This window comes from Sipha flava, unplaced genomic scaffold (genome assembly GCF_003268045.1).
Source record: "Sipha flava isolate LNK unplaced genomic scaffold, YSA_version1 181_pilon_pilon, whole genome shotgun sequence".
NCBI classification, from domain to species: domain Eukaryota; kingdom Metazoa; phylum Arthropoda; class Insecta; order Hemiptera; family Aphididae; genus Sipha; species Sipha flava.
The window spans coordinates 551,140-565,995 of record NW_020272220.1 but is presented as its reverse complement, the minus strand read 5'-3'; the positions used below and the strand labels follow the sequence as shown (position 1 = coordinate 565,995).

The following is a 14,856-nucleotide window of genomic DNA, read 5'->3' as shown; positions in this document are numbered from 1 at the left end:
CACTAATAAAGTAAAATACAATGTATTCACCGGTAACGGAAGCATCTGTCTACAGTGAATGTTAATATTAATATTAGGTACGTTATTGTTTTGATATTGTTTTTCGCACCATCATGACGTTTGAATACCGCAAAAGGCGATCCGTTTCTCCTTCGTTTTCTTGGCAATATAGCAGCATTAATCAGAGTCAAAAATCGATTTCTGGGGTAAGACGGTCGCAACGGTGTTCCAGTGTGATGACTCCTTCAAGACCGCTTATTCAGGAGACGTTGTTAGGAACCCCGGACCTCCCGACGGCTCTGCTGATTTACCAGAAACTTTGTACTTGCCAGTTGTCAGAATACCAAAAGTAAGAGTATTGTGAACGAAATATAGTCGGTTGTGTAAATATAGGTTATTCTTATTGCTCTTCATAACATAACGTTAATCGTAATCAAATCTAATAATACATACGAAATTATAAAACATAGTTAAAAGATTATTCATTTTAACTAAATGTGTTTTTTTTTTTTTTTTACTTTATTTAGAAATAGATTTTTTATATGCATCCATGTTTGTGGTTAACTTGATAAATTATTTATTATTTGTAATGTTTTCTACTCGATGAGTATCATTATTTACGGTTATCATTTAACAAGTCTACGTCATATGTTAGTTTTCATTCTAGTTGGTTTAATTTCTCCCAACATCAATTTATGTAGAATTTTACGTGAATTTAAATATATTTGTTACATAAATATCTTACTCCGTATTCTTATTTCAGTTAATATTCGAAAAGCTTAACGATTTTTTATTTTTATAAGGGTGAGCATACTATTTAAACCCAAGGTCAAACCACCACTATGAAAACTTATAGTGGGTCAAATAAAGGATATAAAATAATATAATTATTTGATACAAAAGCACACAATTATAGCCTAATTTGTGTTATCGATTTTTATTACCATCTTCAAATTATAGTCACAATTTTAAATAATTATTTTTATAAATTTGATATTGCGTCACCGTTTATAGCTCAATATTTGTTTATTTTTACCGAATTTTATAATTTTAATATAAATTCAACAGAAGAAAAAAAATAAACTCTGCAAAATGATAGTATATAGATAAATATAGATATACATTAATTGATAACTCGAGTAGCAGCGATTGTTACTAATTGTTAATCTAGTAAAATCCATTACCTTTGTATCAATAGTTATTGATTTGACTAACAGTTTCAAAATTTAGATTTACCCTATTTACTAATCTACTGTTGATTTGATAATGTTTAAATCGATGTTTGATTTTATTCAATTTATAGAACCTAAAATAAATACAATTTAATTCCACTATTAGTCTTCCAAACATTTTATATTATTTCCAAGATTATTTCTTTCTAATACTCATATTATTGAATGATTACCCATTATTGCATTGTATATAAGGCTTGGAATTTTATAAATTTGTATACAATATACTTATGCATGATTTGTTATATATTACTTGTTTTAAACTATAGCTACTTTTTTATAAGTATTGGTTGTAATCTTCATACTTAAGTCTTGTCACGTTCACATTATCATAATTTCAATATTCAACTTTTGCAAATAAGCGAAACGTATTTTTGATGAATTACCAAATATTATTTTTAAATGTAAAAGTGTTTGTTTAGAATAAAATGTTGTCAATCTCAATATTTTTTAATGTTATTTTAAAACTACGTATTTGTATTTTATACATATTTTCATGTTGTTATCTAATATAATAAAATTAATTAATCTCGGTATTATAATTAATTACAGCACATATTCCCACATAAATATTATTTTGCTGTGTATTAAAATATAAACAGATTTGCAACCAATGTTAAATTATAAAATACTGTCTTATTAAAAATTTAGTGCAGATTGAATACTTGTCATCAAGTCTAAACTAGACTAATAAAACGAATATATTACGTAATCAGCAACAGATGTGTAAACGCCATATGCTAATAAATTCCAATTTTTTTTCATTATTAATATTATGTAGCTAATAAATTTGAGTTATAAAGACAACGATTAATTTAATCATTTGATTCTAGATAAATTATTTTGTATCGTCACCAGAACTTCACAAAAATATGTATAATTATTATATTGATATTTAATATATTATATGTAATTAAGTTTATATATTATAAATACTTGATAATATTATTTTCAACGTCTTGCGTTGAAAACAATTGTAAGGCATAACTTGCCAACTAAAAACTAAAAAAAAATTAAAATTAAACATGGTTAAAAGTTTTTTTTTATTGTTTTTGTATTGATGTATTATTTTAAAATTTATTTTGAATTTTTGGTTTAATTTGTTCTGAAAAATTAAATCCACTAATCCATTACATTTAAATTATAACAGATTAATAAAGTTAAAATTCTCGTATTTCAAGTAGAAAATAGGAGCAAAAGAATTATTGTATTAAATATGTCGGGGTATCTGAGTTGGGCCCCGAGTACTTGGGTCTAATTGCAGTTAGTGTTCTAGTTAGGTCCCGGATTTTTATAGGTATTACACCAGTTGGGTCCAGAAATATTTTAGGTATTAAACTAGTTCCTGAATATTTGTTGGTATGTACAACACCAGAAATTACCGATAACACCGATATTACACGAATGCTCGAAAAATCCATAAGAGAAAATCGCTTACATATGTCTTTCTTTATTACGAATATCCCAATAGTAATATTATATACATAGATACTCTTCATTTATTCTTCAATTTAATAAAATTGTATTAATATTATTGTATAATATTTTTATTACACTATACTATTAAATAAATTATAAAAAAAAATGTGATCCTGTGATATAAATAGATCATAGACATTCTTAAGTCTGTTAAAATAAGAAGGAAAAAGTTTAATGTAGTATTTACCAAAAAATATTCAGAAACTAGTGTAATGCTTAAATTAATTCAGGACCCAACTAGGGTAGTACCTATAAATATCCGGGACTCAACTCGGATGCAGCCAAATACTCGTATAAGTATTTATTAATATAAATTTGATAATCTGTATTTAAGTATAATTAAATACTTTTTTTGTTCATTTTATAAAAATTGAAATGTATACATATAGTACAATATTTTACTTCCATATTTATTTCATTTTCATTTGAAAATATTTAAAATTATTTTATTTTATGTTCAACAGAAGTAAAAATTCAAGTCAATCATCTACGCCACCCCCTTCATTTATGGAATGCCAGCAACAATTAAATAAAGAACACGAAGAAGGATCAGAAATGTTCGAAGAGCCTGTAGAAGAAATAGTAAGTGCTATCTTTATTCATATGTAAATGACGTTATCGCATGATTGTTTTGACATTTCGCGTGTGTAATGTAACATTAACCTAATTGGATTATGGAGTGTCTGTCATATAGAACCTACGCCTCTCAGTTATGTCATCGTACTCAAGGGAATAAAATGAAGCTTATTAACTTGTGCATATCATTTTCATAAGGGGCTTCGTAAATATCAGTTTAACTAGTTTCACAATTCACATAATGTTGTTTCGTATAATAAATATCATAATTTAATAGTATTCAAAATGGTCATTTTTAAATTATTTAATTAATTACTAATTTTAAATGGGATTGTTAAAAAAGTTCATGTGGTCAAATAAAATTCGGAATTCTAATCTCGATGCTTCCCCCTCGGTTTGTTCGTCAAGCCGAAAGAGAAGTAGAAGGGATTCTATGTCAACTTCTAGTAGAAGGCATAGGCGTAAAAAGGTCAGTTTATTTTAATTTAAAATAATCATTTTTATGTTTTATAAGATATTTTTTTCAAGTTAATGCTTTTTTTTTTTAGTATCTTTTAAAAATTAACTATATCTGTTTTAAATATTTATTAATCATTTAGTTTTATAGTATTTTTAGCTATAATAAATCAACCAGAACCTATAATAAAGAGTGCTTAATCATCTTAATCTTCATATTTGCTGAGTTTAGAAACAATTTCATCAAGCAATTTATTGCATTTAATTTTATATATTTATTTATGCGAGAAAATAAAATGTATATATTTTATTTCCAATATTAAGTTACATATGATTAATTTGTATTAATGAACAGTCATAAATAACGTTAATGGATGATTGAATTTTGGAATACTGAATTTTAAATTTTAGAATATTTTTTAATTATTTATTATTATATTATAAAACTATTTAACGTAAGATATATATGAAAGATAAATATATATAAAGATATATGAGTAATTATTATATTTTTATATTAAATTTTTCTTGAAATCTATGCTATCTAGTGCAGATAATGCGGATTCCAGTGCGGGTTCGTTTGTTATTTTTCATAAGTATGTATGTTTTATTAATATCTGCTTAGTGTAATTGAGTAAAATGTATTGAATTCTTCAATTTCTAAATATTTTTTTTTTTTTAATTATGTATATCTCTGTCTTCCACGAGAAATGTATATTCTTTTTCAATTATTGCAAGACATTTAAAGTAATATTTTTTTTTTTTAAATTTTAATTATTTTAGATTGATAATCATTTAATTCATTTAAAAATTAATCATACTCTGAAACAAATTTTTTTTCGTGTCACGCTAGAGAGTATAAACATAGTTCATAAATAAAGACCATTTTTATAATGGTTTCAAATGAAATATTTATATAGAAAATACTGATATATGTGATGGAGTGTGACACCACCACATTTTCTTCGTTAAGATTTAAAAATCATAATAAGTTATAATAATAATAATAATAATAATATATTTAACGCCCTGAAGGCAAATAGTACTGTAAGTAAACAACATTTATAAATAAAGCCAAAACCGAAAAACTATTAAATAAAACTTTATAATATAATAATATAATATAATTAAGTATAATTAATTTCAAATTATTTATATCATCGTTAGAGGAGCAATTTCAATGAAAAATCTGGGGGTGCTGAAGCCCTTCTATCTTTTTTATGTTCCTTAATGGTTATAGACACCCGTTACCCGTACAATTCAACAGTTAATAAAATATTTGGTAAATATTTGAATATTTCTAAATTTAAATTGTTTGCTTTGTTTTTATATTTTTACTACATATATACCGAATTACTCGTCTGTAAACACAAATGTTTCTTTCACAAAACTTTTAAATTCTATGTGAAACAAAGAATTTTATGGTTTTATAGTGATGTTTGTATTTTATTTTTTTAACACTTTCGCATAAAAATACTGGTCCAAAAGTTTTTTCTATAAACTTTTTAGATTTTAAATTGACATGTGGTGGTAATTTAGATAGGTCATTTTTTTTAAATCTTAATAGTTTTTCTATGCATGAGGAAAAAACTGTCCTGAAACGGTAAAAATACGCTGTAAATAAGACTTTAACTTTTCAAATTTTAGTTATTTAGTCATAATTTCATAATTAATGTAGCTAGAAACTTGAAACTTTTACCTTGAAGCAAAGATATTTTTTTTTGTATTTCAGAACATTTTCAAATATCAATTTTGATTTAAGTATAGAAGTTTAAAAATATCTATGTCTTTATGTAATAAAATTTTTACTTTTGGATATTAAGTGATAATTTAATATCAGTTAACTCATATACAAGTACTTATTTACCAATACTGAACATTTTTTAAAAATCGTTAGTCTGAAATTTATTTCATAAGCGTTTTAGTAAATGTTTATACCTACAATTTTTACAGATTTTACTGTTTTTATCTCAATTTTCAACGTAACATGTTTATTAAATAAAAATTGGTCAATCCAATCATAATGAAAGTTTGAATACAGATAAATATTTGGTTAAAAAAAAATTAATAAAAAAAATAAAAAGTAAAATATTAAACAGGTTGATAAAAAAAAAAAAAAGAAACTACCAATAATTAGACTAAAAATGGTAAAATATACTCATAAATTGTTAATTTTTATACTGAACCTTTACTCAGAGTCATTCAATATGATGGTTTGTACAAATATGATCGTTGTACATATGTTTGCCAACATTCATTCATCGAAGTATAAAATATATTTTTAACGCCCTTAAACCATATATTTCTAATTAAATGTATATTCCAACTACTTCTTTATAAATAAATTGAATAAGTAATTATAGTAAATATAATTAATAAACATTTATTATGTCTATCAAGCACATATTTCAAATTAAATAATTAAAAATAATTTTGTTCATCTAATTTGGCACAAAAAAAAAAATCAAAATATTAAAAAAACAAGGTGTGTCGTGTTCAATAAAACTTTGAAAACCTCTGCTCTACAATATTAACTCAAAAAACGTGTTCGTTAAACCAATCTTTAGTCGATCTATAAAATAGTAGACTATCGATAGTTTAAAATTTGGGTGACTTTTTTCAAATATCAAAAAGTTTTAAATTAAGCGAGCGTTTGAATTATAGTAGTTTTGAATTTCATACATTTAGATTAAAGAGATTATTCAGGAGACCAAATGTTTAGTTATAGAAGTATTCGAATCATCGAGAGTATACTATGAATACTATGTATAAAATGTATTACTGTTGTTAATATCATTTTTTTTTTTTTTTTTTATGATAAAAATCCCCAGATTTATATTTTATATGCTATACAGTATCCACCAATGTATTGCAAATTGCGTTTTTTAGGCGCTTGTTGTGATTGCTTTTAATTATTTTAATACATCACTTCTTTATTTACAATGGCCAATCGAGTTATCTATATCATATATTTATATTTTTTGTAAATGTTATTATACTTATTCGTTTTTATCTAAATTAAAGTTAATTATATTTATTTTTATTATTATGGTTATAAATTAATAGATATAGATAATAATAGTTCTACTTCATATACTTTTATCCATAGCATAAAATATTTACTAGTATTTATTATTAACCATAAACTAAGTTAAAGTTCCTAATTTATTGCATATTTGCATGATTAGTTATAAAATATGATTAATAATAACGCTAAAGTAGTAATGTTGTCAGTAAGGTCAATTGAATACCTATGTTTTTTTGTTATCAACATGAGTACTCTACTAAAAAATCTATGAATAAAATGGATTACACTTTATACCAACGAATATGCGGAATTTCAAATAAAAATAATAGTTCATAACATTTTACTTATGAAACAAGTAATAATCAATAATAATGTATCAGTATTTAATAAACATATAAAATTATATGTTTATATGACAATTTATTGATTATATTTGACTTAGAAAAATTAGAGAGTTATCTCTCCTCTAATTTATGTAGATAGTAATCAAATTAATTAAAATTAGTTTTGTTATAATCTTACAATAAAGATCATTTAAAATAACTTTAAACAATTAAATTATTTGTAAATGTATATGTTTAAATGGTATTCAAAAGGTAGTAAGTAACCGGTTTATAATAAAAGTGGCTTATCTGTATAATCCATTAGCAATCCTGCCATACACTTGCAATGTTTTCGTTAGTATTAAAAATTTTAAATATCATTTACATAATATTTTTGCTTACAAAAATAAATAAATTATTGTATAAATGCATATTTACTTCAGCTAATAAATAAGTCTTCAAGACTTAACAATTTAATTTATTTTATAATAATATATAGGTACAACTAAAACATTGCAATGACGACTGACTAGTAAAACAACTTTTTGTAAAAATTAATTACGTTTTAATATATTGCGAACAGTAAGCAATTTTTCTGTGATCATGGAATTTTAATTACGTTAAAATTCATACGAATCTCGAATATATTTCAAATATTCGTAACGTCAATTCATAATTTACGTAAATTAAATTTTATAAACAATTATAGTAGCATAATAAAGTAGGTAGGTATTTTATTCGAAAAATATCGTGTAAAGGGTAAAATCAAAACTTACATCATGCAGTATGTAATATAAATATTACGTCGAATTATTGGCCTTTTAATATATTATTTGTTGTTGTATGCAAGCCTGGGGCTATATTATGTTTATTAATTCGCGCGTAAACACCTTACATCCATGAATTTCGTGTTACGCGACCAATTACCAAAACATACTACCGAATGATATAAAGATAATATTATAAAAGTTTGTTTTTTCTGCTAAACACTAGTTCACTAAATGTATTGAATAATTTTTCAATTTTTGATTCAGTTTTGGTAGTTGAAAAAAATTCCATTATGTAAATCATCATCATTTAGTAATAAGAAAATAATAAATACAATAGAATATTTATATCCATTTGAATAGCGTTAGTTTAGTGCGTTACTCTGGGATCCAGTGCATATGATCAGTAACTTATTTTAAATTTTTTTGTAGGGATTTTTAAGTTTTTCTATAAACTAAGTGATTTTGTATTATGATAAAAATACATATAAGTTATAAAAGAATAATTATGTTACTCTATTATTATTATAAATACAAATTAAAAGTTATTTACAACCCCGCATGATATAAATTAATATTCTATTTCTCTTCTGTACTTCTATAATAAATCATTTATACATTATGAACTTGTTTTTCCTTCTGGGGGTGGTCGAGACCCGGGAACCCTCCCCTTCAAATATACTCTGTATATAAAATATCTGTTATTTATAGATTTTGTTTGAACTCGGATTTCTTTACGAACCAAAAAACAGATAGGTCTTTAAAATTTCGTTGTAATTTTAATAAATTTAACACTTACACAAAGGACATTCAAATTATATTACTAAATTTTTAGATTCTAAGTAAAACTTAATTTTACTTTCATTTTACAGTTATTTTTATACTTTGCTTTCTTCAATATCGATCCACCGAAGGTGTTTTAAACAGTTGATTTTAAAATAAATTTGTCATAAAAGTACTCGTACTCTATGACTGCACAATCAAATCGATAAAAGTAGGTTTTATATCATATTATCTGAGATTAGTGGATTATGATTAATGGACAATAGTTATAATGTATAATATATATATATATATTTAGTAGATAGTGCCTAGAATGTTTAGCACCACCAAACTCCAAATAAAGACTATCTGTATGGCTGTGTTTGCCGTTTAATATTTTTATCCGACATCGGTTGTAATATAAGTTTTCATTTTTCGCATAAATCACTGTTGCCTGAAATTGAAAATGGATTTATGCCGAAGTTCCGGATGTTAAACTACATTTTTCTACAAATTAATTTGGACCAATGAACATATTCGACATGATAGATAAAATATTAAGAAGAACGTTTCGGAGTTCTCATCACACACCACGTGTTGATGTTTTTTTTTTTTTCGTATCGGAAGATTATTGCTCTCGTGTGTGGCGCCCCGAGTTTTGCGGAAGTTTTTTAAATTTTTTTTTATGCGTATTTAAATAACCGTACACGCGCTGCGACACATGTGTACGAGTCAAGAAGAACACAATACACCAATTGGAGGAGTCGTACAGCGAACGGAGTTTATAGAAAATGACGCAATACACCGACGGCGGCGGGTCAAGTGGGGCGGCTGCGCGAGCGCGTTCTATCGTTTACATTATTATTATTTCGTGTTCGTCGTCGTTAACGTTCCTCCGGATCGAGTTTAATAGCCTGTGGACCGTCGTCGACGAACTGAGCTACGGCGGCGGCGGCGACGACGTTAGAAATTATATTAGTTGGTGGTAGTAGAGGTATACGCGTCGTCTTCGTCGTCGTCCGTTCGTTGCAACGAAGTGAGGCCGCCGCCGCCTCACCGCATTCCACGCTCCTTCGACCGGCGTGAGTAAAGGACCTTGAATGTTTTCACAGACAACCTTCACGACAGAACCGGACCCTGTGGTACACACGTTGTCCGGTGAGTGCGCGCACGTACACACACCGTTCAATGTTTGGAGAACGGGTGGAGGAGGGGTATAGGTATACTATGTACTACAGCACAACGCGCTCAGTCACTGACTCCGAAACCACTACCCACCCCTCCCCCCACTGCCGGTAGTCACGCCTCCCTCGCCGTCTCGAAGTCTTTCTTCCCCATCGACACGCACGAACCGTTTTTTTTTTCGTTTTACTATATTTTTTGTTTTTATTATTATTATATTTTTGAAAATCACGTATCGAATTCGTATCACTTACGATACGTATTGAAATCGCGGGTCGTCTAAGCCGGAGGACCGGCAAAACTGGATTGTACCCGCACGATGAGACGCTTCCGCCGTCATCGAAAGAAGTCTGAACTCCCGTGGTTATAATATTTTAACCGTTGACACCGCCGTGCGCGAAAACTTGTTATCGATCAAAAAAAAAAAAAAAATAAAAATAACAAAAACTTTTGTTATCGCTCCGGCGCCTGTTCGGATACAGTGAGGGGATACTATTAAAACGGATTTAATCGTAGTTTATAACAACACTGGGCAGTTGTAACACGAAAACATAATATGATCGTTTTTTTTCTAAACTCAACATGAACTGAACTGTTGATTTAAGCATAGTCTCTCAAAACCATGGCTTTTTTACCAATCGGAGAATACGTTTTGTCGCACCGATTTACTTTATTCCGTTTGAACTTCGTTGCTGTTGTATAAACCATAGTATATATATATATATATATATATATATATATATATAAACCAGTATACATATATCTAAACATTAATGTGACATTAATGTTTCAAATGCGCGCACCGACGGTCAAATGTTTTTCGCGTCTGACCCGCCGTACGAATTCCGTCTGCTGTACGCGTTTTGTAGGAATTATGTTCTAGACGCGACAAACGAGATACGTTTGTTATGTTTTTTGCTGCGCGTACCGCTCGTTTCGCCGACAACGATATATTCGTTACGACAAAATGTACACAATATGCGATATTCCGTTAAGCAATATTAATACCACTGTGTACACTGCGACGAGCCCGTGATGCGAACGTCACAGACACGCGCGCGGCGGACTCGACGAGGAGAGCACAGAGATATTCTTCTCCGGGCACTGGTCGGCCGCCGCCGTATCCGTAACCGCCTTCTTGGTGCGCCTGCCGTGAACGTGTGCGTGTGTACAACATACCTGTTGCCGCTGCGGCGGTGCGTGTTCCGTCGCCGCATTCCGTAACCGCTTAGCCATCGGATCGGACGTCCGCCGCCGCCGCCGTCGTCGTCGTCCTCGTGTATGGGAAGAGAAGAAGAAACAATAATATTAGATAACCGACGCCGCGAGCTCGTGTCTCTGGTCTGCGTTCCGTGTGTTTACTTGTTTTTTCTGTGGCCGCCGTCACGTTGACGGGTGCACTACCCCGTTGGTTTTCTGATTTTTTTTTTTTCTTTTCTCGCCATCCCGCGTTCGTCGTGCGCGTCTGTTTTTTTCGTCGTGCTCTCGTCTCCGTCCAAAATTGAGCGTTTGTGCGCGTCCGGCGTGTTCCTCGACCCTCGAGGATGCTATAACGGGTCGGAGACATCTTGTAGCGTGGACATGGAACACAGGGATTACGGGGATCGCGTGTCACCACCGCTTTCTTCTCAACAACAGCAGCAACAGCATCAACAGCAGCAACAACAACAACATCAACAGCTTCAGCAGCAACAACAGCCACTACCACCTACACAACAACAGCAACAACAACAGACACTGCCACCCCCTGCTAATCATACTGATCAGGTATATTCTACTTGGTTTTCGTCGTCCAAACCCCCCTATTATTCCTCGTCGTCTTACGGAAACTTCGTTTGGTAGTCTATTGGTTTTTACTTATTATGTGTTAGTTCAAAACGAGTTTGAATTTTGGGTTGTTTTATCGTGGAATGTTTTAGAATTTTTAAAAAAGACGTGGCCACGAATTTCTGTTTGAAAAAGCGCGTTTTTCGATTTTTTGTAAAATTATTCGATTTATATAATTTAAAAATATAGTATGAACCGTCAGCTATGGTTATCAACACGTCCGAGTACTGCTTGATCTGATGATCTCATAAATGTTTTTGAAAGGTTTTGAAATTTACTACTTACCACGAATGACACGTTTTGATATTTGAATATCTGATATTGAACTTCATTTTTACTAACATAAAATATTCAGAATAAAATTATTGCTCAAACGTAAGCATATTCTACTTTTAGGTAGTTTTTAACATACGATTACAATGTAGATAATGATGAATTTTATTACCGTTGATATAAAATATTTAATATTTTCTTTGCATGTTTTGATAATGTGATTATAATTTCGTAACCTTTTTTTTTTTTTGTACTTTAAATTTGTTTGAATTTAAAATATATTTAAGAGAACAAACAGGAGGTTGGTAGACATTTATGTAAATATTTGATAAGTATTGTTCATAATGTCATGTTTAACAGAGTTTTTTAACGTTATTTCATGAAATTCATGTTTTGTTGAACAAACTATCATAGTGAAATAATCTCGATATTATAAACTACTATATACATAGTATTATAGATACTTAAGAAGGTAATACGACGTGACGATTATAATCGTATAATATGAAATCTGAACAAATCTTTGTAATGCCCCATCCGAGTACATTATACACATATACACGTGGATAGCATGTACACCTGTTGCTCGCTGCCAACTCCCCTGGTTGTACATTAATTATACCCCATCAAGGATGGTTCGAACAGGTTTATATAAAGAAGACCTCATATTATAACATATTTTTCATTCACGGAGTTCTTTATCACTTATATATTCGAGTGAATTATATAATGACTGTTGTGGTTGTTGTCATTTAAATAGGGGTGAAGTAAATAGTGCGCGATTGGATAAAAAATAAACAGCAATCGTTTAGAAGGTTTTCTAGAGAGTATGACTATCGATATTTCACGTAGTAAGGACAAATTTCTTGGAATCTATTTTAATCGTATGCATTCAGTATATACCCGCATCTACCGCGCTAACGAATACACGATTTCTCTGGCACTATGTCAACGTATGCGCGTACTTGTATGCTTTACTCGACTATTGATGTCGACCATGTCCACGCTTACAGTATACCTATGCAACATGCATGATGTGCTGCGCGTGTTACGGGAAATCATATAACTATAGGCATATTCGGTTTTGTCGTATACAATATGTACCTACACTGATAATGGCCTTCTAATATTTTTATTTATTCTTTTTTTTTATCAAGATTTAAACAATACGCATGCAAGCAAACAATATTATATTTCTTGAGCTGAAATTAATTATGCCTACGGTTAATGACTTTGTACTAACAATAGTTGAATTACATCCATAGTTAGTAAAACTCGATCATGGGTAATTTTTAACTACGTGTATAAACTACTATCTAGACAGTCAAAACATTGTATTCATTGTTTCGTTAGCTTCAAATAATTAAAATTATAATGCTGATTATTTTATTTTTGTTTTATAAATTACTTAAATATACATAATATATGTAATAAGTATATTCCTCATACTTTTGCTTTAGCTTCAAATTTTAAATCGTGTCCTTCTTTTGGTTACTTCTCGAATTCAGTTTTTTCCTCTAAAAATATAATATTTTATAAATTTTACCTGAAACTATCATCTTTATCGAATCAATACAACACTGCTGCGCCCTTGTCGTATTCAGAGAATCGAAAATAACAATAACATTCACCCTTCTCCCTCGGATCACGGTTTTTTTTTTCATCGTATTGAGATCTATATAGTATATAGATATAATATGGATCATGGATGAGTACTATTTAGGTAATTTTAAGTAACAATAATCCACCCATGATCATAATTGAAGATTTTTCGTTGTTGAATCATGCGAGTACAAAGATCGATCGCTCGTGTTGGTTATTGTGGTTTCTAAGAAAGAAGCGACTGACCGACGACATCGGTTAATAGACCAGTTTACATATTATACGTGCACAACCTGTTGAGGCATGTGTACTACTATCCAATTCTTTAATGTTGGTCGACGAATATCACGTCACATTCATTGGTTATTTTACAACTTATTTTCAGCAATATTCTCGTGCAAATTGACCTTGAACGATCTAGCGAAACTGAATAATATATTTGAAATATATATATATATAATACAAATATTTAAATATCGTATTATTTCCATTACATAAAATTATCGTACGCGCTATGTATTTAAGTTTTCTGCACATATTTAGGTACGGATCTATTTATTATATACGTTTTTGCTCAAAATCGAATGAAATAAATATGAACATTTTTGTTAAATATACTACTTGTTATATAGACAAAATGTAAATTATAACGGTTTTTATTCAAATATCCGGAATTAATAATATTGATGAATAACGTTACATAATTATATTATACAGTGTCGCCAACTATAGTTGAACACTTTTTTTTTATCGAATCATTTTTATTTATTCATAAAAATTAAACTTTAGGGAAAATCAAAATGTGAAATTTTTCATTTATCTTGAAATGTAATTTCCTACTGGCTATTACATTTATTTTTAAATTTTTTTACTGTAGTGCTTAAGTGGATCAAAAAAAAAATAAAAACATGTCTCGCTCTGTCTTATCTTGTCTGTAGCTGTCTTTATTTTTTAGTCAGAATAATTTATGAAATCCACAATCCAATTAGTTTTCGTGTTGTGCTTATTTGAGATACATGTGGTAATTCTTTTTTTAATATTGTGCATTCGTGCCGTGACAAATATCGTGTAGCTTCTACACGATCATGATTTCTTTCCGCTTTTTTAAGTAGGCTAAACGTTATTGCGGGCATGCTGCTTAATACCGTTCCGTCGTTATAAGATGACAAAATGTAAATTTTTTTTCTTTTGAGACTTCCTAGTGTATTTGCTTACCAGACTGAAATAAAAGATACACATCAGTTTATTTTTTTCGTGCCTTGTAATAATCGCGAATGACTAGAATAAAAATTTCAAGTTGTCAAAAATAACTGTAGTTTTTTACAATTTTAATGGGATACTGTTTTACG

At 29.1% G+C, this 14,856-nt stretch overlaps 1 protein-coding gene across 4 annotated transcripts in view; it reads left to right on the top strand.

The window, feature by feature from the left end:
* The window catches only part of LOC112680850 (tight junction protein ZO-2), a 32,996-nt gene that overhangs the window by 3,318 nt on the left and 14,822 nt on the right, over nucleotides 1–14,856 (top strand). The window contains exons 1-2 of one of the 4 annotated variants that reach the window (XM_025551066.1): nucleotides 17–349; nucleotides 3,176–3,293. In XM_025551066.1, the coding sequence (XP_025406851.1) occupies nucleotides 114–349; nucleotides 3,176–3,293 (354 nt within the window). In that variant the 5' untranslated portion in view covers nucleotides 17–113. Of the gene's footprint in view, nucleotides 1–16; nucleotides 350–3,175; nucleotides 3,294–3,597; nucleotides 3,757–10,931; nucleotides 11,573–14,856 lie in introns of those variants that run through there. The other 3 variants (XM_025551067.1, XM_025551069.1, XM_025551068.1) reach the window with 3 other exon arrangements.